The sequence below is a fragment of the Diprion similis genome, chromosome 6 (genome assembly GCF_021155765.1).
Source record: "Diprion similis isolate iyDipSimi1 chromosome 6, iyDipSimi1.1, whole genome shotgun sequence".
NCBI lineage: Eukaryota > Metazoa > Arthropoda > Insecta > Hymenoptera > Diprionidae > Diprion > Diprion similis.
The window spans coordinates 16,142,025-16,163,957 of NC_060110.1; the positions used below are offsets into that span (position 1 = coordinate 16,142,025).

The 21,933-nt window shown below is 38.5% G+C and overlaps 4 protein-coding genes across 4 annotated transcripts; 3 read left to right on the plus strand and 1 right to left on the minus strand.

The window, feature by feature from the left end:
• The first annotated feature begins 163 nt into the window (after window positions 1-163).
• Window positions 164-4,940, plus strand: LOC124407307. The gene is made up of 7 exons (XM_046883328.1): window positions 164-335; window positions 628-848; window positions 1,414-1,602; window positions 1,815-2,029; window positions 2,276-2,601; window positions 2,715-4,193; window positions 4,506-4,940. Exons 2-7 carry the CDS (start codon window positions 708-710, stop codon window positions 4,706-4,708), a joined length of 2,553 nt encoding a protein of 850 aa, XP_046739284.1. The 5' UTR covers window positions 164-335; window positions 628-707; the 3' UTR covers window positions 4,709-4,940.
• Window positions 4,941-7,267: 2,327 nt separating this feature from the next.
• Window positions 7,268-9,280, plus strand: LOC124407309. The gene is made up of 3 exons (XM_046883332.1): window positions 7,268-7,664; window positions 8,286-8,530; window positions 8,602-9,280. Exons 1-3 carry the CDS (start codon window positions 7,368-7,370, stop codon window positions 9,167-9,169), a joined length of 1,110 nt encoding a protein of 369 aa, XP_046739288.1. The 5' UTR covers window positions 7,268-7,367; the 3' UTR covers window positions 9,170-9,280.
• Window positions 9,281-9,899: 619 nt separating this feature from the next.
• Window positions 9,900-13,600, plus strand: LOC124407306 (integrator complex subunit 4). Its single transcript, XM_046883327.1, has 7 exons — window positions 9,900-10,009; window positions 10,197-10,624; window positions 10,753-11,079; window positions 11,203-11,464; window positions 11,527-11,989; window positions 12,199-12,688; window positions 12,815-13,600. The coding sequence occupies exons 1-7, from the start codon at window positions 9,959-9,961 to the stop codon at window positions 13,551-13,553; spliced, it is 2,760 nt and encodes a 919-aa protein (XP_046739283.1). The 5' UTR covers window positions 9,900-9,958; the 3' UTR covers window positions 13,554-13,600.
• Window positions 13,601-13,724: 124 nt separating this feature from the next.
• On the minus strand, window positions 13,725-19,261 carry LOC124407305 (nuclear pore complex protein Nup214-like). Its single transcript, XM_046883326.1, has 5 exons — window positions 19,139-19,261; window positions 18,536-18,829; window positions 14,486-18,422; window positions 14,200-14,398; window positions 13,725-13,859 (listed from the first exon to the last, which is right to left on the minus strand). The coding sequence occupies exons 1-5, from the start codon at window positions 19,169-19,171 to the stop codon at window positions 13,832-13,834; spliced, it is 4,491 nt and encodes a 1,496-aa protein (XP_046739282.1). The 5' UTR covers window positions 19,172-19,261; the 3' UTR covers window positions 13,725-13,831.
• Between the last annotated feature and the right edge of the window lie 2,672 nt (window positions 19,262-21,933).

The window sequence follows — 21,933 nt, forward strand, 5'->3', positions numbered from 1 at the left end:
GTACGCACGTGTACCGCAGGCGAACAGTTAACGTCGACCACAGTGGACCACAGGTCGCACAGGTGCTGTACTTTCTTATTCACTCACATCACGTTGCGTCATTACTACCCTCAAGTGTGAGCCAATCAGAAAAATTGACGGTTTCAACGAGCTTAGTTTCATGGTTGCGTTCGCACGAGTTGAGTCGCGGCGCATCGTGTGACGTCATCTAGATGTTGGTGTTGTGTTGTGTTATGGAAATAGTGTGTTACATACCACATACATACGTACTAAATAAAATCTTACTCCAATTTGGTTTTTAATGTACGTGTTAAGTGTTTATTAAAGAATGGCGGGTTAGTATTTTTATAGATTCGTACCAAAATATTTTTCCGCCCAGAAACGTACCGAGTTTCACAATTCATTGTATCCCCTACTCTTCGCCTCGAAATAAAAATCATTTTCTGTCCTAACCCCAATCTTCAATTCCGTAGAATAAATCAGATATATCTTCCAGCTCTTCATTTGTCGTTATTGTCCCGATATATTGCTGAAGAAATTCTAGCAAATTGTTGGATTGTTTATATTCAGGAAAACCGTCTTGTTTTGCATCCGCTGTTTTGTTCTATCCCTTGATTGCTGTTGCAGGTCGACATAGATGAGTGCATAACCCATGTCTTTGGTAGAAATGGTTTAACCCGAAGACACCAGCTGTTCTGTAAATAATAATGTCCCTGAATTCAGAAAGAGAAGTTTGTGGTAATATGATCGACGTGGGAATGGACCATAAAGAAAATTTTCTCGAGTGTCAAAAATCCTCAGATTATTTATTCATCTCAAACGACGAAAAAACCATAGAGAACTCGATGGTAAGTTAACATAACGCACTGCTGAAAAATTAAGAAAATATTTACATTGTGCTTTCAAGAAAATGCAACAACTGCTAAGTTATTAAGACAAGTCCAGAAATTTGAATGTAACTTTAAAATTTAACCTCATTTGAAGTAATTGGTCAACTATTATAAGAAATGTTCTCCTTTATCAATACTTTCTTGTCAATTGTTTCAATGTTTTATGATTTGCAGATTGTATTCAGTTAAAGACATAGGTGAAAACTGACACATCAATTCACAATGTCATAGAAAATTGATGTGGCTCAGAGTTTATGTGGAAATAAAAGTTTGCAGTAATCTGGTTTTTACCTTAACTTCTAATGATCTGATATAATCTGAATTGGAATGTAAAGTATTATATGCAATAAATAACATTAGAATTGATTAATTGTCTGAAAACATGAAGTTTTAGTCGAAAGGATCTGACATATTTAGCAAACACAAGATGTAAAACTTTGTCAAACCGTGAAAGCTGTGAAAGCAGAATTTGTAGAAAATATAGATTTCCCTTTAAAAAATCTAACTTTCTGTTTTTCACCAGATTGAAGAACATTTTGAAATGGTGAGGCAAGTTAAAACTGAATTGGAGGAACCTCAAGTTTACTTTCAAGAAGCTCTTGAAACTTGCGAAGAAGTAACCGTTGATTATAATGATTCTTCTGTGTCTGTCCCACTTTCACCTCCGATGTCCCCTAGATCTGCAGCAAACGACAAAGACAAATTGTCTATGGTAATTAAATCTTTCGTTTGTTCATGCCCTTAACAGAGCATGTCTCTGGAGAATTATGTCTAATCTTTGTCACTGAAATATTGTAATTTTTTGGTTTTATCAGATATACTGATAACGCTAAACGACCTTGAACACAAAATGTTATGGTCTGGCTCCTAAAAAATTCAAGTACTCAAGTTTTAATTTTCGGTATTGTGATTATTATTGCATAGCATTTGGATTGTGAAGACGCCAAACGGTATTACGTGGGAGAACGAGAAGCTGTACAGGATGTAATGGATGAGGATGAGGAAACAATAGCAACATTCATAACAGCTGCTGGACAGCAACTTGCTCTTTATGCTGTCGAAGACTCCGAAGATGTATTCGCTGTCGCCGTCTACGATGAGTCTGGAGAACCACCCACAAATTTTCAATTTCTGATGAAGTATACAAAACTTTGATGATACTATAGCTCGCCCTCTAATTATCCAGAAAATTAAAATCGTACATTGAGAATTTTTTCGAGTCAAAGAAAAGGTAACCAATAATGCAAGTTTTGCTTGGGAATTTCCAAATTTGCTTTTGAATTTGAACGAAGTATCTACTAAAAAAGTGAGGAATTATTCCAGTAAGTTCAAAATTTAGTACTCCAATGCCAGCATTTAATGTTTTACAAGATCTTTAATTACAGATCCGATGTAGAGAGATTAATAGGGGAAGGTGCTGTGAGAACAGTAAAAAAGCCTAATCAAATCAAAAGGCAGTTACTAACAACGCAGACGCCAGTATTCACATCCAGACAACAGCAAATTCAGCACACTTCAAACCACGATGAATCTATATCTGAAGTGAAATTTCGTCAGCAAAAAGCCTTACAACGGGCTTGTAACAATAATGCAGTAATAAATGAAAACTGTCAAACACTACTAGATTCGAATCGCGTCAGAGAAAATTATTCTCCGAAGCAGCCAAATAATGTTACTTATCTTATGATGGATGACGCTGCAATGGGTGTGGGTAAGTGTGTTTGTAAAATATATTTCAACTGTTTCAATACAATATTTTTTTTTCTTCTAAATATATTCACGATTTGACATACTATAAAGATTCATTTGTCTGTTTCTTATCAGTAAGCAAATCAGGAGGTAGCCAAGAGTCTCTTGCAAGTGAGAGTGAAATAGTTGAACAGTCGACAGTGCAATATATTCTTTTAGAAGGCGATCAGTCGGATTCTGAATTGACGTTTGATGAAATTCAAGCCACACTACAGGGTTTCAATTTATCGAAAAATGGCAACAAATCAGTTAAAAAGAAAATATTCGGTCACAAATCTCCAGTGACTCAACGAAGTGAAATACAACATGTAGATAATACAAATGACATAATCAAATCTGAGACACAACCAATTTTTAATTCAATTAAAAATTGTTTGAACACATCAAATTATAATACTCCCACCATAGAACGACAAATTGAAACTAGAGTTAGCGAAAACTTTGAAGCATTTGGAGAGGTTGGTTCAAGTACACTACCACGCAGTGTAACATCTGATACACCAGAACTTGGGCCAGGTGTAAGGGAAAATACAATTGATAAATTATTAGAAAACACGTCCACCGCATTTGTTGGCCCCAAAATAAATTCAAACGGTATTGATGGCATTCAACAGTCAATGAGTACATTAGAACCAAACGTGCCTAATCAAAATATTGAAATACAACCTAGAATAAAAAGGCCAAGAAAACAGCAACTTACCTCAGTCAACCGTGGTGACTCAGAGATAATTATTCAACCGGCTCTAATTGGAGCAGAAGAAGAAAATAATAATAAAAAACGAGGGCGGCGGAAAAAAAAACCTGCACCAGACCCTGATTATAATCCGCGGCCTATCAGATTAAAGAAATCTAAAAAGGCAGCAAGGAATCCCAAAGTGGAAATAATCGAAATTGACATAGATGAAGAACACAGCTTGTCACAGGCAAAAAACGACATTATTGAGATTACTATTGATGATGGGAAAGAGAAAGGCTCAAGCGATAAAGAAAACGAAATTATAATGGTCAGAGACTCCGATGATGAGTCTCACGATGCTCAGACAAAACCAATACCTCCCGCTATGCAGTGTGTACATTGCTCACGAAACTTCCGGCAAAAAAGAGCACTTGATACACACTCTAGGGTCTGTCCAAAATTACGAAATAAACTAAACAAGGCAAATATGAGCACACTTGAAATGTCTGACTTATTAAGTAAGGATGATTCGGACGTTAAACAAGTCGTTCATAAAGAGTATACATGCAAAGTGTGCCAGGAGAAGTTCAATGCCGTAGTTGTATTAGCGAGGCACACACGTATGGAACATCCAAAGGCATATCGAAACAAGAGCAGTAAGGCTAGCGTAGAGGTGAAATCAGTTGAAAAACCCATCGACACGATAAAGGAAACTATTGATAAAAGAAGAGTAACCCGAGTGAGTCAGAAAAAGAAAATCCAAAGCTCAAACCAAACATGGAGATCAAAGAAACTGAATTGCGACGATTGCGGCCGATGGTTTCCGAGTACCGCAATACTCGCAGCGCATTGTTTGCAACATGCTACAAAAAATTCTGGTGAGTTAGACTTTCAGATAATCTCCGTATAAGAATAAAATAAACTATTTTATTCGAGCTTTTACTCTGTGAGTACTACAACTTTTTCTTTTAAATATACGTCTAAATAGTATGGGAATAAGAATGTAATTTGTTGAGTTATTTCTATTGTACGAAGTATTATCACCAAGTAGACTTCACAATGTGGTGTTTTATGACCATCGAAGTGAAACGTGATCGAAATATTAAATGATAGTGAATTTTTTTGCACTTATCAATTAACTTTGACATCATACCACTATAATTTTATATTCACCCTATTCGTATTTTCAGAAAAACAAATCCGTCAGTGCCACATCTGTAAAAAGCTGATTAAAACACGTTTATTGTATATTCAGCACATGAAGACGCACATTAAATCAACGAGAAATACAAAACCTCCAACAACCGTACTACAGAAAAAATTACGACAGCCAAGACAAGTTACAAGTAAATTGACACCCGTTAAAAAACGAGGCCGTCCTCGGAAATTTTGATTCAAGTTTTAGTGTTACCATCAACTTTACGCAGTTCGGAAAGGAAGTGTTTTCATATAAGAGATACGTAACAACACTCCCCAAATGCTGAATTGCTAGTTACCTTGAATATCAATTTGATGCAATTAAATTCTACTTATGTACAAAATATATAGGTATAGTAATTTATGAATTCGAATTGTTTGATAACTAATAAAATAGTGGGACGTAGTTGCCCTGCAATATGTTGAAATTTTTATTCAGTATAATATTCGCCTGAATTTTGAATTTTAAAATATTTATTTGAATTCAGTTCAAAATTCAATGTAAATAACCAACTACAGTTTGGGTCTTTTGAAATAAATGTAGTTGGCACTTCAATTGAAACATTAAACTTCTGAGCTACTCGACTTAGAATCGTCAGACTGATAGAATAAATCAAGCTATCCTGTTTATTCACTTCAAAACGAATCCTCATTATAACATAACTAACACCGCTAATAAATCATACATTCTATATATAATTGTTCAGTGTATAGATTTACAAGTAGGGTTTACTTTTACACAGCATAATGATTTGAGATTCATCTGGCTGAGGGATGATGTACAATAGATACGATCAAGCATGAAAAGAGGTGTTTTCATTATTAATTATATCTAGTCACATCAACACAAGCTTTCAATGTCGAGAACAATGGAATTCAGCATTGGAATAACATCAGATTTATACTAACAATTTGTATCAATTAGCTCGTTTGGCATTTGGTATTAAAGTTCAAATCATTCAATGATTAATGCATATTTATATCTGTATAAAGTTTCGAAAGTAGTTATGTATCTCTCTTACGAAAAAAGTCAGTTTTCTTTAACCTTCAGATGTTTCACCAAATTCTGTGGAACTATATTTCTGTTCTTTAGTTTACTGTCATATAAACAAGTACATTAACAGGTAAAGTAAGTAATTATCTTATGCGTGATGAAGTTATGTTTTCACATTAGTTTGATATTGATGAGCCGAACGGAGAATTGCAATACATAGGAAAATGAAAAAATCAAGATAAGAAAAATATGATGGATATAAATTGACTCGTTATTTTACATAAAAAATCGTACAGAATAAATATATTATATTGATAAAAATGCGAAAACAAAATAAAGAAAGTGCATACGTTGTAAATGATGCTATTATTTTGATACGATCTCGTGTATGCACTCTATTCATATGCATACCTGTATACACGCGAAGTCATCAGATGTGACAATAAAGGTCGACCTTTTGAAATGGTTAAATTTTTTGAATACTTTGCCCGTGATGAACCATATGTCAGTTTTCAGAAATCAATGGTAATACTAATCTAACAAAATAGTATCGCATTTTGTTAAATTGTAACCTACTTATTATTTTTAGCAAATTAGTATAACATTTTGGAGGAAAAAATCATGCATAATTAAAAATTAAATCAACATGCAGTGAATAGAATATGCAGTTTAAAATAGTTTATTCTCTATCTTAAATATAGTTTATTATACAAATACACTGTTACAATTAAAAGTACAGATGCTTACACCAAAACTGATTACTTAGTACAGGTGAGACATTCAGCGTCTTATTGTATCGGCTAGATAATCATTTGAATTCTGATAGCAGAGGGAGCAAATAATGTTAAATAGATTTATTACGACTAGTGAATATACTGAATAGCGCAAATTCTCAGTCAACCATTTTAAGTCAACTGGGCCGGATAAGCGTATTATGAGGCTATTGTTGATTGTACACTGACTAAGAGTGCACAATTGTCCTTTGAAATGCTATGGTAAAGGCAAAACCCGACGTCAACTATTATTAAGTTTTCAGTTGACTGTGAGCAGTCAAGACATAAAGGCAATAATTTGCAAGTAGTCTAATTACGTGGACTAATAGTCAGTTAGCGTCAATTAGGAGATAGCGATTAGTAAGTCTGACTGCCTCTAGAGGTTGACGTTCATTCGGCATATGGATGCGCTCACATAAACAATTATTTGTTTGAAAAACATCAAAAATTTTTGACTTGACTTTCTAGTGGTAATTAGAATAAGGTGATAACGGGTTGTCTAGTCGAATTGCCTTATACCTGGTATTTCAGAGGACATTCGTAAACATGAAGTACACTGCATTTCAACTTTGAGTCAAGTTTTTTGACGATCTATAGCGATTCAAAAAGCCAACCTTTCGTCTATTTTTTGCCAATAATGCATCGACATTTTTATAATTGGACAAAACGTCAACTTTTTGTAGCTACCTGGGAAAGTTGTCCATTCTGTTTTCGCACTTCACTGAAGTGATATTAAATTATTTCGGTTAAATAATATTGAGGTACCTGTGCAGCGTATCATTGAAATTTATCGAATATCAATCAGTCAAACCTATCATATTTGATGACATATCGTTAGTACCTGGTAAATTTCACAATATAGCACATACGGTACTGCATAAATATTTCGTCATAATGTTCACATCAAAAATGAATTGATACATCGAGCATTCGCATTTACAGCAGTTTTTCTTTTTTCGAATCGAAAATTTTATGATAGTCCAACAACGAATACCTACAGCTATGATAGACATACATAATAATGTTCTCGTAAGATACATACTACGTTAGAATATTGCTTAATTTGCACCGGCTGATAGATATAATGGATGAAAATCGTGCATGCAGGTATGGGGAGTAATGCGGAATCCAAGTCCTCGCAGTATCGATTAAACAAACGACCTGGAAACGAAGAACGCAAGATAAAAGTGATGGACGCGTGTTTTACTGCTTTTGACAAAGATGAGGACGGATTTCTATCCCTTTCTGAATTCGAGCTTATTTGCCGTGCGCTCTTTCGTAACGATCGAGGGAAGATCTACGGTCTGGAGGAAAATCAATTGAATGAGATCTACGCTGTGTTCGACACGAATGGGGACGGGCTCATCGACAGAGGGGAGTTCGAGGTGTGCAATATGTATGTGTGTTGTGTGCGCGCGTGCACGATCGCAAGTGATCACGATCGGAGGACAATTATTTGTTCCGTCTCCGGCCAATTATTCCTGAAACGAGAGGAATTCGAAGAGCACTTATATAGACGACAATCCTGAACTGCAATACTAATTTAATTTCTTACTGCGCGCTTTCCGTTCCATTTGGCTTATGCGAGTTATATTCATTCGCAACCAGTTTATTAAAAATTAACATTTGTTTTACATCCCTGGCAATAGGGCTACGTTAAAATACGTCAATTTTGTCCACAACCGACTCACAACTGCTCAATGCTAAAGAAATGTTTTAAATTATACCTAAGCAAGGAGGACGAGAACCCTTCGATGGCAATCATTTCATATTGAATGTACCGAGTGTTCCAATAATCGCAAAAAAACGCGCACTTGAATTTTGAATGAATTCATTAATTCACTGCAATGAAAAAAATTGTCAATTGAATTGGCATGTCGATATAATAAAAAACAGTTTATCAATATTGAAGTATAATGAGATCAGAATTACAAATAAATTGACATGAGATACACTTGTGTATTTTCAATTTAAAATGGAGAAAACATAGTCAATTATTCTTCCAGGTTTGTTGGAATCGCTGGATCAAAGTGTGTACAAGACCTCGAAGCGCATTTCTAATTGTTGATGTTCAGAATGATTTCATATCTGGGTCCCTCAACATTACGAAATGTGCGGCTCAGCAGGACGGTTCCGAAGTGATTGAACCGATCAATCAACTTTTGAAAACAGTACCTTTCGATGCGGTATTTTATTCCCTTGATTGGCATCCCGTGGATCACGTATCTTTCGTCGATAATCTTCATCTACGGTGAGATTTATACTAGCCTCGTTGCAAAGCGCATCTTGATTGGCATTTTTTTTTTTCTTTTAATTTCCCAGGGATGTAGACGCATCCAGCAGCGTGTCAAAGGAGGATGCGAAGGTTTATGACACGGTTACGCTAACTGGTCCACCTCCCCAGAAGCAAAGACTGTGGCCCCGGCATTGCGTCCAAGATTCTTGGGGTGCGGAGCTCCACAAGGATCTGGTGGTCGTGAGTAATGCCGTTAAAATATACAAGGGTACAAATCCTGACGTGGACTCGTACTCCGTATTTTGGGACAACAGAAAGCTGACGGAGACGACACTCTTTTCCCAACTGCAGAACAAAGGCGCTACCGACATTTACATATGCGGATTAGCGTACGATGTGTGCGTTGGAGCAACCGCCGTTGATGCTCTAGCAAGCGGTTTCCGTACTATTTTGATTGACGATTGTAGCCGTGGTGTGGATCTAGTTGATATTGAAAAAACAAAATCAACGGTGATCGGTAACAATGGCGTGATTGTCAATTCAAGTCAAGTCAGAGCTATGGTCGAGGGAAGAGACCGCAGACCTGAGCTAGGGTACAAACTGGCTCTTGAAATTAAGCACAGTATACGCTCAGTCAGAAAGAGTAGTCAATGATGCAATGAGTAGTTGTTATAAGATGATTGAGTAGTTATATTAATTATTATGTGCAGTATACAATTTAGCATATGTGTATAATAATCTAAATAAAAACAGTATTTAATCTAAGTTAAAGTAAATTAATCAATCAAACATATTAATGTTCTTTGCAAATCGTACATCCAAAGATGGTAGTGTTGTATCTATACTCCTGTGTACTGCAACCATACCAACTGCAATGCAATGCTGGTATCCACTGGTGCATCTGCGCAGGAGTATTTCAGGTATGAAACGTTATTAATCGCGCAGTCACTGGATACACACTCGCGTTCTATGCCTAACCGTGAATCAGAAATTTATCGTTTCCGAATTACCTCCGTTTCAAATAATATAAATTGGCTAGTCCGTTAGCATCTGATCACTCAGAATAGGGCTGACGGATCGTCATTTAACAATATAATGAAACGGAAAATTGCTGCTGCGGACCCGACTGCCAGCACAGGTATCATTATTCGATAACATCAGTATCGTTGTTAGGTGCTCCCATAATTTTTTTTTAGAAAGTGTTTTTGACTGATTATATGTTGACATTAATTCTTCAGTCAACGCATTAACTTTTGTGTGGATACAAACTGTTCCGAAAGGAGCCTTAGATTTTCGCGGGTGGTGGATTTTTGGCGCATGCGACACCTGCACTCAACTAGTGAACTTAAGCAAAACAATCACACTCTGGATTCTGAATGCAGCATCGCTATTCATAAGATGGGCATATAAAAGTTTACAATTTCTACTGGATTAGTAGAAATAATGGCTGCATTAATGAAGAAACGAGTACTGGCGGAATTCAGCCAAAGTCAGGTGCGATCCATAGTACTTCAGATCGTTCAAATTACGTGTAACCCTGTTCGTACTTTGGAGGTTGGGGTTACGCGTACATGCTAAGCAAAAGAATATTCAGAACTAAATTGAAAAATATATTTCTTATTATTCCGGTTTCTAATTTCTAATGATGACGTACATATTCATACCCATTTTATTTTTACAGGTATTGAACGAACCACCAGTGAAAAAAATTCGTACACTTCGTCGCTCTACATCGGTGAGCAATAAGAACAGTGGTGCAAGTGGTGATAGTAGTTCTGCGTTAGCTTACATAGAACTACTTGATAAATGCAAAGCTGGGAATGATGCATTACAGCTGCTTTTGCGAATATCTGATTCTCTCGCACAAGTGCAATCAGAAGATGTTTCATTGGCGGCAAAGCGACTTGCCGAACGGTTTGCTAATGAACCGGAAGCAGCCGTCCGTGCAAAGATTCTTTGGGTGCTAGCAGAGTTAGGGGGAGTTGCTGAAGACCCAGTAGACAAAGCTGACATCGTGGAAGAAACAGCAAATTTATTAAAAAACGAAGAGTCTCACAGAGTCAAAAGTCAAGGCTTGGCTACTTTGTTAAAATTGGGGAGTTTTCACAGGTATTTAATCATAAATGAAACTGTGATTGCAATCTTAAAATGGGGAGGGGGTACTTATAAATGGGATTTTTTGTCTAAATTAAATTTATCAAATGTCTTAACATTGTTATGTTTTTATTGTTGTCTAGAAGTGTGGCACTACAAGCAGCTCGCGATCACTTACCAGACACATGGCATGGCGTACAGACACGGTGCTTATCTATAATTGGACGATTTCTGACTGCTAATACTTCAGATGAGATGTTGAAATTTGTTGGAAACTATGCTCATTCGCAAGATCCGCGAGTTAGGGCCCAAGCATTCGAGACTATGGCAGAATTACATTCGCGAAGGGGATGTCGTTTACCAGCTAGTCTATTTTCAGGAACATGCGACGCCCTTCGTGACGATTATGAGATTGTACGCCGAGCTGTATTGAAACTAATATGGCTGTTAGGTGTAGAATATCCTGATAAGTAAGGGATATTAATATTATTTCTTAACTAGTCGTGCGACATGCAATACCGTGATTATACAAAATTTTGTATGCAGCATTTATCAGTTTCTTTTCTAATTGAAAACTGTTCTTTTATTTATAGCATCATGGTAGGAGATGGCGAAGAATTGCGGATGATAGATTGTGCATTCTCAAAAATCTGTGGTCTGATGGGTGACCTGTCACCTCGAGTTAGAGCTGCAGCAATGTCTTTATTGGGAATGATGAAAGGTGTTTCACGCAGATTTGTGGAGCAAGCATTGGATAAAAAGCAAAAGAGAGGCGGGGACGAAGGGCCAGAAGTTGAAGAAAGGAGCGGTTCTTGTGGAGCATTTATTCATGGACTGGAAGATGAATTTTTGGAAGTAAGTATAAGATTCAATGTACTCGGTAAATATTCTCTATTTCCGAAAATAATTTTTTACAGGTACGTACAGCTGCTGTTGAAGCCTTGTGCTCTCTGTCTCTCGAGCAACCCAACATCGCGCGCACTTCACTTGATTTTATGGTGGACATGTTCAATGATGAAATTCAGGATGTGCGATTGAGAGCAATCGAATCATTGCGTAAAATGTCTGCCAGTGTCACTCTTAGGGAAGATCAGTTGGAAACTATACTTGGAGCTTTGGAAGATTTTTCCGGGGAAGTAAGAGAGGGGCTTCATGCCACTTTGGCTACAAGTAGATTGGCCACTCGCAACTGTCTTCATATGTGTGTAAATAGATTATTGGATAATCTGGCCCGATATCCACAAGACAAAGAAAGTATTCGAGCTTGTTTAGCATCTCTCGGAGCTTCTCATCCATACCTTACTCTCCCCCTTGTGCCTCAGCTGCTCGGTCGGCATCCATTCTTCGATACACCTGAACCTGATGTCGATGAACCTTCTTGTATCCTTTGTTGTACTAATTATGTGAAAAATTTTATAGATTAAAATTGAACACAGTTGGTCGTGAAGAAAATTTAATATTTGACTATCAATAAGTTTCAGTCAAGATTTCTGGAAAAACGTGTTATTTGAAAGTTTTCAATGATTCTTCTCATTAACAGAGAAATGATATATGATTTATGGTAAGATATCCTTATGTGGTACAAATAGATGCCAGTGTATTGGTGCTGATATTCAATGCAGCGTTACACTGTCCAAGTATGCCGGCACTCTTCACAGAGCATGCTGCAAAGCATTACCATTACCTCAGAGACACTATGCCTCATCTCGTACCTCGGTTAAGACCTAATCCTACACCATTTCCCAGTCTTGGAAAAGATAACATTGAGGATGATGAATCCAGAGATCGAAGAGGTCGGGAGTTTTTGGAAAGAATGGTCGTTGGAGTGGAAAGAGCGAGGCCATACGGTAGAGTTCACACGCAATTGTTGGAAGTAGCAGGTGTTGAATTAGATCGATTGGCAGAGATGGATTCTGGAATGGAAGGAGCAGCGCGATTCACTGCTCTTTACATACGGTGCCTTCTTCTACTTAGGTCGATTATTCAAGAGCTTTCATCTCCTCCAACAAGTTCGTCGCCAACTATTTCTGGGTCAAGCGCAACCAACAATGTTGCTGTGTTACTACAGCATGCCCAAAAGTAAATATTACTTTCATATTGGTTGATAAATGCCATAGTCATAATAAGTTTTGGGATCTTGTAATTATTTCATTAGTTTTCACAAATAGAAATGAGCTTCACTGAATAATCTCTAAATATTTTCAGGCTGCAAAGATTGTTCACAGGCTTGGGTGCAGAAGAAATTTCTTTGGCCAATGATATGCATTTGAAAGCACTGGCAGTAGAATTGATACGTGTGACACGTGGTGCAACCGGAAGTGCGTTACCACTGGCTCGTCACTTCCTTTCACAGGCTGATGCTCTTCCACCTGATTCTAGAAAATTACCACCATTCTCTAGGGCTTTGGTTCTTCAATTACCTTCTCTTGGAGAGGCGAAACCTGGAACTTTAACTCGCCTCTTGATACCCCTGTTGCTAACACCTCCTGCACAAGGAGAGGAAAGGTTACCGAGACCATCTACAATGACTCGTGTTTGCCGTGCTATTATCGAAGAGCCGAGAGGAGATGCAGATGCTGCCTTGAAATTTACGGGTGGTTTGCTATTAGGCATTCCTTTGTCAGCAAAGATTCTAAATCTTCGAGATCCGGGAATGTTACGTATTAAACTACGCCACCCTGATCAACAGATACAATTACTACTACCACGACAATCTGACTTACGTTCTCAAACCACTAATCAAAGTGACTACAGGCTTAGGACTACTGTACTACTTTCGCATCAAGTTTGGATGGAAGCTTGTAACGTGGAGGTTTCATTATCGCTTCTTGTTCCTTCATCGCCTATTTGCACGCATCCTCCACTTGACGATCCATGTGTCATTGACTTGTGCAAACCTGTCAAGGTTTCTGTCTCTCCCAAGCCAATCAAAAGAGGTATCTGAATGAATACGATATTTTGGACAGTCAATAAACATATATGCTTTGCACAGAAAAGCATGATTATTATTTAAAGACCATAATAATGATTTCATAACATCTGACACTAAACTTAATACAAAATCTTATATATATAGTGATTAAAAATATAGTCTCAATTTGCAACAATGTCATACAAATATTTTACTACATGACTTTCATACATATTATAAAAAGAGACTTATCGGATTGACTTCTACTGGGATAGTCTTGATGAATCTTGATGTGGTCACAGTAGATTTCATTACCTCCAACTCTGGAAGGAGCTTCCTCTGGAAAAGCAACCAATTGATAAAACTAATGGATTTATAAAATTATGTGTACAATATTCAGATCATAGAATTCTTCGATTATTGTTTAATTTTGATCTAAGACAATACAAAGTTAATTGCTTAAATTTCATCAGACTATGCGACCCAAGTTAATTATATTCTAAGGTATCTACTCTCAATTATGCCTCAATGTTATCAAAGAAGTTTCAAGACATCAGCATTTTATATACGATACTCTTCTTGGTACAAATCAAAACACTTCGGTGAGTAAAAGATGTTGATTTTTCTATTGATATCTTTGTCAGAAATGTATGAAATATTTTAAAGATAATTTGCTCACCCTGAAAAGGGCGGTGGGGCTGCTGGTTCTTGTTGCTTCTGAGCTAGATTGCCAAAAGTTAACCCGCCTTCCTGAGTGGCAAGATTTTCAAAAGTACTACTTCCACTGCTTTCACCAAATACTTTCTGCATTGAACTGCTGCCGATACTACTGGAGTTAGCTCCTAATGGGGATGGCGTACCAAAAACACCGAAAGCAGCTGAAACACATATTTTTACTTGAAAGAAATTGCTCGCTAATAAAATATCTCTTACAAATATTCACAAAGTAACTAGCAAGTGCTTACTTGTAGGTTGTGTAGCGCCTGAAAATGCAGTATTTGCAAATCCACCGCCAAATATAGGTTTTGATGTTCCAAAAGTGGATCCAAATGCTGGCTTGGCACCAAAAGTTGCTGTTTGGCTAAATGCTGGTGCGGTAGCAGTCAGTGTAGGTGAAGTTGACCCGATGTTAGTAGTAGGAGTAGGGATTACAGGTGCCCCTCCGAATGTTGATTGATTTGAGGGTGTAACTGTACCAAAGACTGATGAGGTAGGAGGATTTGATGATGTACCACCAAAAACTGATGCAGTTTGGGGATTAGAAATAGCTCCACCAAACATTGATGGACTCGTGGAAATTGTGAGACCACTTCCGAAAGCTGGTAGTGGTGGAGAACTAGCTGGAATAGCACCAAACGTGAATGATTCAGCATCAGGAGGTCTCCCAAAAATGGAGGATGTCGGAGAAGTGACAGAGTCACCAGCAAATATTGGTGGTTTAATGGGATTGGTAGTAGCTTTGCCGAAAATTGATGCTGGTGAACTGGTAGTTCCTCCCAAAGCAGGTGCACTTGAAAATTGAGTAGAATTACCCCCAAATATTGATGGAGCGTTGGAAGTGGTAGAAATATCACCAAAAACTGAAGCTGAAGTTAAATTAGCGGAATTCTCAAATCCTGATGTAGCTGTGGATACAGCCGATGTTTCACCAGAAACAGACTTCAGTGGATTGGCAGCAGATCCACCAAAAATAGATGTAGTTAGGCCAGTGGAGCTACTACCAAAAACTGGTAGCTTTGGTGTGCCAGGTGTTACACTTTCACCAAATGAAGACACTATGTTACTACCCGCTGAGACCCCGCCAAACAGTGAAGACCCAGGAGGATTGCCAAAAATTGGATTTGCTGGCTTATCTTTCAAGATAGTTGAAGTTCCACCAAATATTGATCCAGGAGACGACGTCCCAGCAGATCCAAAAAAGCCACCAGTTGCCATTGTTGTTGTTGGTGTCACATTTTTGATCGAAGTATTGGAAGAAGTTTGTAGACCCAAGCCCATAGCTGACAGATCTAACGACTGAGCTGCGCTCGATGTTGGGCTGGCTACTGGTTTTGAGGCGAATGAAAAAGGAGTATTACTTGCAGATTTAGATGCAAAAGAAAAACTCTCTATCAGTGACGTTGATACATTTATCGAAGTTGTAGTCGTTAATGCTCTTTGTGTTGTGACTGGACTAGATGAGGTTTTTAGTGTGATAGGATAAGTCGGCGTTTGGCTAGCTTGTGTTTGAACTGTTGACATAAAACTAACAGTGGATTGTGGGATGGTTTGTATAGAAGTGGAAACTACTATTGGAGTGATTGTTGGGGTAGATGTTGGAAGTATTGATTGTGCCTCAGTTTTAGCAATAACAGAATTGAATGGAGGAGAGTCAATTTTTGGTAAAGGCTTATTAATAGCTGCGACTGTAGTTGGCATCAGTGCAGGAGGCAACAATGGCAATACTGATGATCTAGAAGTAGAAGAAGTAAATGGAGAAACTTCTGATATTGTCACAGATTTCATTCCACTGGGGATGCCACTTATGGGTTTTTGAGGTGTAGCAGGTGTGCCGAATAGTGCAACTGAAGTTGGCTTGCTTTGTACAGACTGTGGTGTTATTGGGGTTTGCGATGCTACTAATGCAGCAGCAATTCGTGCTTTGCCATCCACTTGTGGTACTTTGATCGATGGAAGAGAAATGGATGCTGTAGACTTGTTCTGTGTGTTATTAGGTTGTACTCCAACTTGCGATGTTTTGATTGGTGGGGTGGAAGCAGATGTGGTGATCAAGGCTGGCGCTTTATTCTGTATATTGAGGTTGGGCTGAATTCCAACAGATCCAATGTTGGCGACAATTTGATCCAAAGATGCTAAGGGGCTTTTTGCAGCTGGGATAGGTGGAGGTGCAGGTAGTGCTTCTTCCCGCATCAGCTTTTCCATTAAGTTATTTTTACGTCGCTGTACTTCTTTAGGTGGACTTTGCATTGCCAGAGAAGATATTGTTGCCTCCAAGCGATCCTGAATTGCTGAAGGGGTTGCAGTTTTGATTACCTTTATCGTGGTTTGATTCAACAAATTCCTCAAAGTGCGTTGTTTCTTACAGCTGAAGCTACAATTTCGCTGTGCTATTGCTCTACATTTGTGCTCTATAGCACCACTCGGAGCTTTGTTATTCACAGATGAAGCCAGAGACATATCGGCCAAGGATTTATTTAATGAGGAAGTAATATCTCTACGTGTAAGACTTTTCCATTTCTTAACCTGAGCTTGAATCAAATTTTCCACCTTGGCAATATATTGTGAATGCTGAAGCATGATTTGATGAACAAACTCAAGTCTCGGTACCTTCATTTTATTTTTTTCTTTATTCATATGCTCGAACCATTCGTAATCTAGAGCTCTAGCAGCTTGCTCCAATTGAGACTGAATATAATAGACAAGATTTTGCAATTCTTTCAACTTATTATTATTTCCTCGATTTTGGGGATTACTCGATGCATTAGAAGAACATTTGGATTTCGTTTCTTCCAGCCAGGCAAAAGTCTGTAACAACAAAGCTTTCAAGTAATTCATGTCACTGGTCAAACTAGCAGTTGTTTCCTGTAAATCTGTTAAGAAGCGTTCTATATTTTCAGATTTATCAATAAGTTGTGTACGTTCGTCTGGTGAGCCGATATCAACGGACTGTATTTCCCTACGACTACTCAGTTCTTTTTCAAACTCACTGCATACTTCCACATATGTCCAAACACATAAATTACTGTCGATGCTGACTTTCTCAGTCTCTTTTATTTCCTTGCTGGGTATTAGTGATGTGTCCACTTTCGATGATACTTCGATCTTCTCAATAGGGCAGTTTCTTACAAACAATTCAGTTTTCGATTGTGGAACAGAAATTTCCGAGGCCTTCAGTGATATGTTTGTGGTTACAGCTGATGTTGGTCGATCCATGATTGGCTCAATTTGTTTAGGTCGTGGAGTACTGGTGACTCTGCCATCCAAATTAAATGATATTTCAGTAGGAGCAAGATTCGGGCGTATTTCACTAAACGATGGAAGAGTTTCAGTTGGAGGAGAGCAGACTGGCGGAATTCCTGGCATTAAATTTACCATATGGAAACTACAGAGCTGCCCTGAAGTTCCAAATATGTGAAGTAGGGGTACAGGGTAAGGGAGCGTTGAACCCTCTCCACCCCACGGCAGCTTGTTTACAGATGTTCTATCTACTGCCAGGCCAACAGGAAAGGTTTCATTAGTTCGCACGAGGGGTAGCTGAGCTCTTCCACTGTCAACTAACTGCCATTGCTGCCATGTTGTTCCATTATCTGGCGAGCCAAGCACAGCAATTTCACTGCTGGTACTACTGGCAGCAATAATTAATCCCCATTCCGCAATATGTTCAAAATAGTAACGTGGCGGATTGCCTTCTTTTCCTTCAACATCAGGCAAGCTATAAGTTATATCTTCGTAACAAGTGAAGATGCTCTTAGATTCACCTTTGGGGGCATCGATAATGAGGACATTAATTTGTAAGTCTTGTGGATTTAAATAGGCAGCGCAAAATTGGTAACTGCTGATCCATAAAAGAGCAATGACACTCCCGATGCTGGGATCAGGACCTGCAATGATTCTGGCTGCCTTCAAATCTGGTTTGAGCTGTAGTAAACTTCCATTCTTGCTTCCCACTACTAATTGTTTTCCCTTCGGACTCCAAGCCACACAGAGCACATCTAACTTTTCTAATTTTTCCAATATTGTTAGGACTGCTGAATTTTTGTCAGATGTTATATTAAAACTGCCTATAGCGTGATCACTTGTTACTGTACACAGCATCCCAGGGATGCAAGGGTTCCATCGAAGATCCAAAACGTGGACATTATATGAGGACGATAATTTGATCTCTCGTAGGAGCTCCAATTGCTGTAAGTATGTGAAATAGATAGATTATTATTGCAACCTCAGATACAATGTATTCTCAATTCATATTTGAATAATGTGGAGAAAATGACATTATTTTTAGATTTTAAATATACCTGTTGTACAACTGAAGCAGCATTATAAATGTAAGCTGTAGGAGAATCAAAAACGATAGCTAAAAATGAACAATCGCAATTAAATGCAATGCGAGTAACTTTTGCTGGCAGAACAAATTCTTTTTTCCACTCCTTGTCTGGATTGTCGCCACTTTTCAGGGCCGTGATTTTCTGGTCGCAAGCCGTATAAATCAATCCACGTTTCCCATCTATCGCAACTAGGCTACAGGCTACGGGGATTGAGCTGAATCCGTCTGATATTTTCTGATGAGTGGATTGTTTAAATTGAAATTCCTGCAAAAGATTCAACATGACAACTGAATATGCTACAGTAATAGATGTTAATTACTACACATGTATCATTAAAGTTGATGACTCCGAATTGTAGTAATTTGAATGAGTAGTTCATTGTGTAGAGTTACAGTTAGGGTACACAATGATTGCAGTTAAAATTTCATTAATGTTGTCAATTAAAACTTTTATTTATATTTATTTCATCGATCTAAGTAGAACCAGAAATCAAAACAAACTTAAGGTTATGACTGACAAGTTGTAGATTGATAAATGAATTGTTCAAAGAAATAAACAGTGGAAAAAGCGTACCAGTATATCCTTAGACTCCGGTGCCGCCTTCATTTTTTATAATCTCATTAATTCACCGACTTAGGAATATTAAAGTTTTCAAGTGTAAAGTTACGGCGCTCTTCAGTAAAAAATGAGACTAGCCAACCAATGAGGAAAAAGCCGTCGCGAGTGAGGCTAGCCTGGGTCGGCTCTGGAGTCGCTGCGGGCAACGGACAGATCAGAAGTGACAGCCGAAAAATTGCCAAATAGTATGGAAGTGGAAGGCAAAAGACGATAAGCTGCAAAACAGTATTACAGTGATAGACAAAAAGTGAAAATATCTACACATTAGATAAGACGTCTGACTATTATGAGAAGAGAAATGTGCAATATAAATACCTTAGGCAGAATGTAAAAAATGTTATATAAAATACTTATTTTTGTAATTTTTGAGTATACTTTGAGTTCCGGCTTGCGCGCAGGTGCAGTATGCATCTGCGGGAAACGACATATTATACCTATGTATATTGTATTTTTACTACTCCATGTGGTCTGGATTGGAATAAATAATGAAAGAAAAACTTTCCTATATTTCTTGGGGTACAATGCGTCTCAAAGGGGTCATTTGAATCAGATCAGATGCAAAAAGTTTTTCGCTCCTGATCACCATTTTTCCAACCGAAATTTGTCTGTTAGGAAATGATGGTGATATTATTTCTCCGATGTACTATATCGCCGTGAATTTGCAAGTATTATCGTTGGACGCATTCCGGAATCCAGAGCAACAGCCGAAAAATCCTTCATTTCCTTAGCTGATGGACCTACGTTGATCAGAATATCTTTTTTGCATTGTTGAGGGTTCCGTAAGTCAAGACGGGTCGCCGAAATCAACTATGATATCGATGCTCCGTGTCTGAGGGCATGCCTGGTTGCTTGCGATCGCTTGTAATCGCTTGCTTACATGCTCCTGACATATAGAATTAAGAAAATCGGAGAAATTTCAGCACAAAATTACTCCTGGTATCAGGAGAACATCTGAGCCTAGGAGGTCGATCAAAAACAAGGACTGATTGATGGACTGCTTGTGATATCGATGCTGTGTCTCTGAAGGCATGCCTGCTTGCTTCCGATCGCTTGTAATCGCTTGCTTACATGCTCCTGACATATAGAATTAAGCGAATCGGAGAAATTTTTGCGTAAAATTACTCCTGGTATCAGGAGAACATCTGAGCCGAGGAGGTCGATCAAAAACGAGGACTGATTGATTGACTGCTTGTGATATCGATGCTGTGTGTCTGAAGGCATACCCGCTTGCTTGAGATCGCTTGTAATCGCTTGCTTACATGCTACTGACATATAGAATTAAGCGCATCGGAGAAATTTCAGCGTAAAATTACTCCTGGTATCAGGAGAACATCTGAGCCGAGGAGGTCGATCAAAAACAGAGACTGATTGATTGACTGCTTGTGATATCGATGCTGTGTCTCTGAAGGCATGCCTGCTTGCTTGAGATCGCTTGTAATCGCTTGCTCACATGCTACTGACGTATAGACTTAAGCGGATCGGACAAATCTTAGCGTAAAATTACTCCTGGTATCAGGAGAACATCTGAGCCGAGGAGGTCGATCAAAAACAGAGACTGATTGATTGACTGCTTGTGATATCGATGCTGTGTCTCTGAAGGCATGCCTGCTTGCTTGCGATCGCTTGTAATCGCTTGCTTACATGCTACTGACATATAGAATTAAGCGGATCGGAGGAATTTCAGCGTAAAATTACTCCTGGTATCAGGAGAACATCTGAGCCGAGGAGGTCGATCAAAAACAAGGACTGATTGATTGACTGCTTGTGATATCGATGCTGTGTCTGAAGGCATGCCTGCTTGCTTGCGATCGCTTGTAATCGCTTGCTTACATGCTACTGACGTATAGACTTAAGCGGATCGGAGAAATCTTAGCGTAAAATTACTCCTGGTATCAGGAGAACATCTGAGCCGAGGAGGTCGATCAAAAACAGAGACTGATTGATTGACTGCTTGTGATATCGATGCTGTGTCTCTGAAGGCATGCCTGCTTGCTTGCGATCGCTTGTAATCGCTTGCTTACATGCTACCGACGTATAGAATTAAGCGGATCGGAGAAATCTTAGCGTAAAATTACTCCTGGTATCAGGAGAACATCTGAGCCGAGGAGGTCGATCAAAAACAAGGACTGATTGATTGACTGCTTGTGATATCGATGCTGTGTGTCTGAAGGCATGCCTGCTTGCTTGAGATCGCTTGTAATCGCTTGCTTACATGCGGCTGACATATAGAATTAAGCGGATCGGAGAAATCTTAGCGTAAAATTACTCCTGGTATCAGGAGAACATCTGAGCCGAGGAGGTCGATCAAAATCAGAGACTGATTGATTGACTGCGTGTGATATCGATGCTGTGTGTCTGAAGGCATGCCTGCTTGCTTGCGATCGCTTGTAATCGCTTGCTTACATGCTACTGACATATAGAATTAAGCGGATCGGAGAAATCTTAGCGTAAAATTACTCCTGGTATCAGGAGAACATCTGAGCCGAGGAGGTCGATCAAAAACAGAGACTGATTGATTGACTGCGTGTGATATCGATGCTGTGTCTCTAAAGGCATGCCTGCTTGCTGGCGATCGCTTGTAATCGCTTGCTTACATGCTACTGACATATAGAATTAAGCGGATCGGAGGAATTTCAGCGTAAAATTACTCCTGGTATCAGGAGAACATCTGAGCCGAGGAGGTCGATCAAAAACAAGGACTGATTGATTGACTGCTTGTGATATCGATGCTGTGTCTCTGAAGGCATGCC

Bases quoted from the DNA above. Each gene is read 5' to 3' on its own strand.
- LOC124407306 (XM_046883327.1), top strand. From the start codon at position 9,959: ATGGCTGCATTAATGAAGAAACGAGTACTGGCGGAATTCAGCCAAAGT. The intron at 11,990-12,198 runs GTATCCTTTGTT...TGGTACAAATAG, and splicing joins TGATGTCGATGAACCTTCTT to ATGCCAGTGTATTGGTGCTG. The intron at 12,689-12,814 runs GTAAATATTACT...AAATATTTTCAG, and splicing joins TTACTACAGCATGCCCAAAA to GCTGCAAAGATTGTTCACAG.
- LOC124407305 (XM_046883326.1), bottom strand. From the start codon at position 19,171: ATGAAGGCGGCACCGGAGTCTAAGGATATACTG. The intron at 18,830-19,138 runs GTACGCTTTTTC...AATCTTTTGCAG, and splicing joins CGGAGTCTAAGGATATACTG to GAATTTCAATTTAAACAATC. The intron at 14,399-14,485 runs GTAAGCACTTGC...TATGTGTTTCAG, and splicing joins AGGCGCTACACAACCTACAA to CTGCTTTCGGTGTTTTTGGT.
- LOC124407307 (XM_046883328.1), top strand. From the start codon at position 708: ATGTCCCTGAATTCAGAAAGAGAAGTTTGTGGTAATATGATCGACGTG. The intron at 849-1,413 runs GTAAGTTAACAT...GTTTTTCACCAG, and splicing joins AAACCATAGAGAACTCGATG to ATTGAAGAACATTTTGAAAT. The intron at 1,603-1,814 runs GTAATTAAATCT...ATTATTGCATAG, and splicing joins ACAAAGACAAATTGTCTATG to CATTTGGATTGTGAAGACGC.
- LOC124407309 (XM_046883332.1), top strand. From the start codon at position 7,368: ATGAAAATCGTGCATGCAGGTATGGGGAGTAATGCGGAATCCAAGTCC. The intron at 7,665-8,285 runs GTGTGCAATATG...TTATTCTTCCAG, and splicing joins TCGACAGAGGGGAGTTCGAG to GTTTGTTGGAATCGCTGGAT. The intron at 8,531-8,601 runs GTGAGATTTATA...TTAATTTCCCAG, and splicing joins GTCGATAATCTTCATCTACG to GGATGTAGACGCATCCAGCA.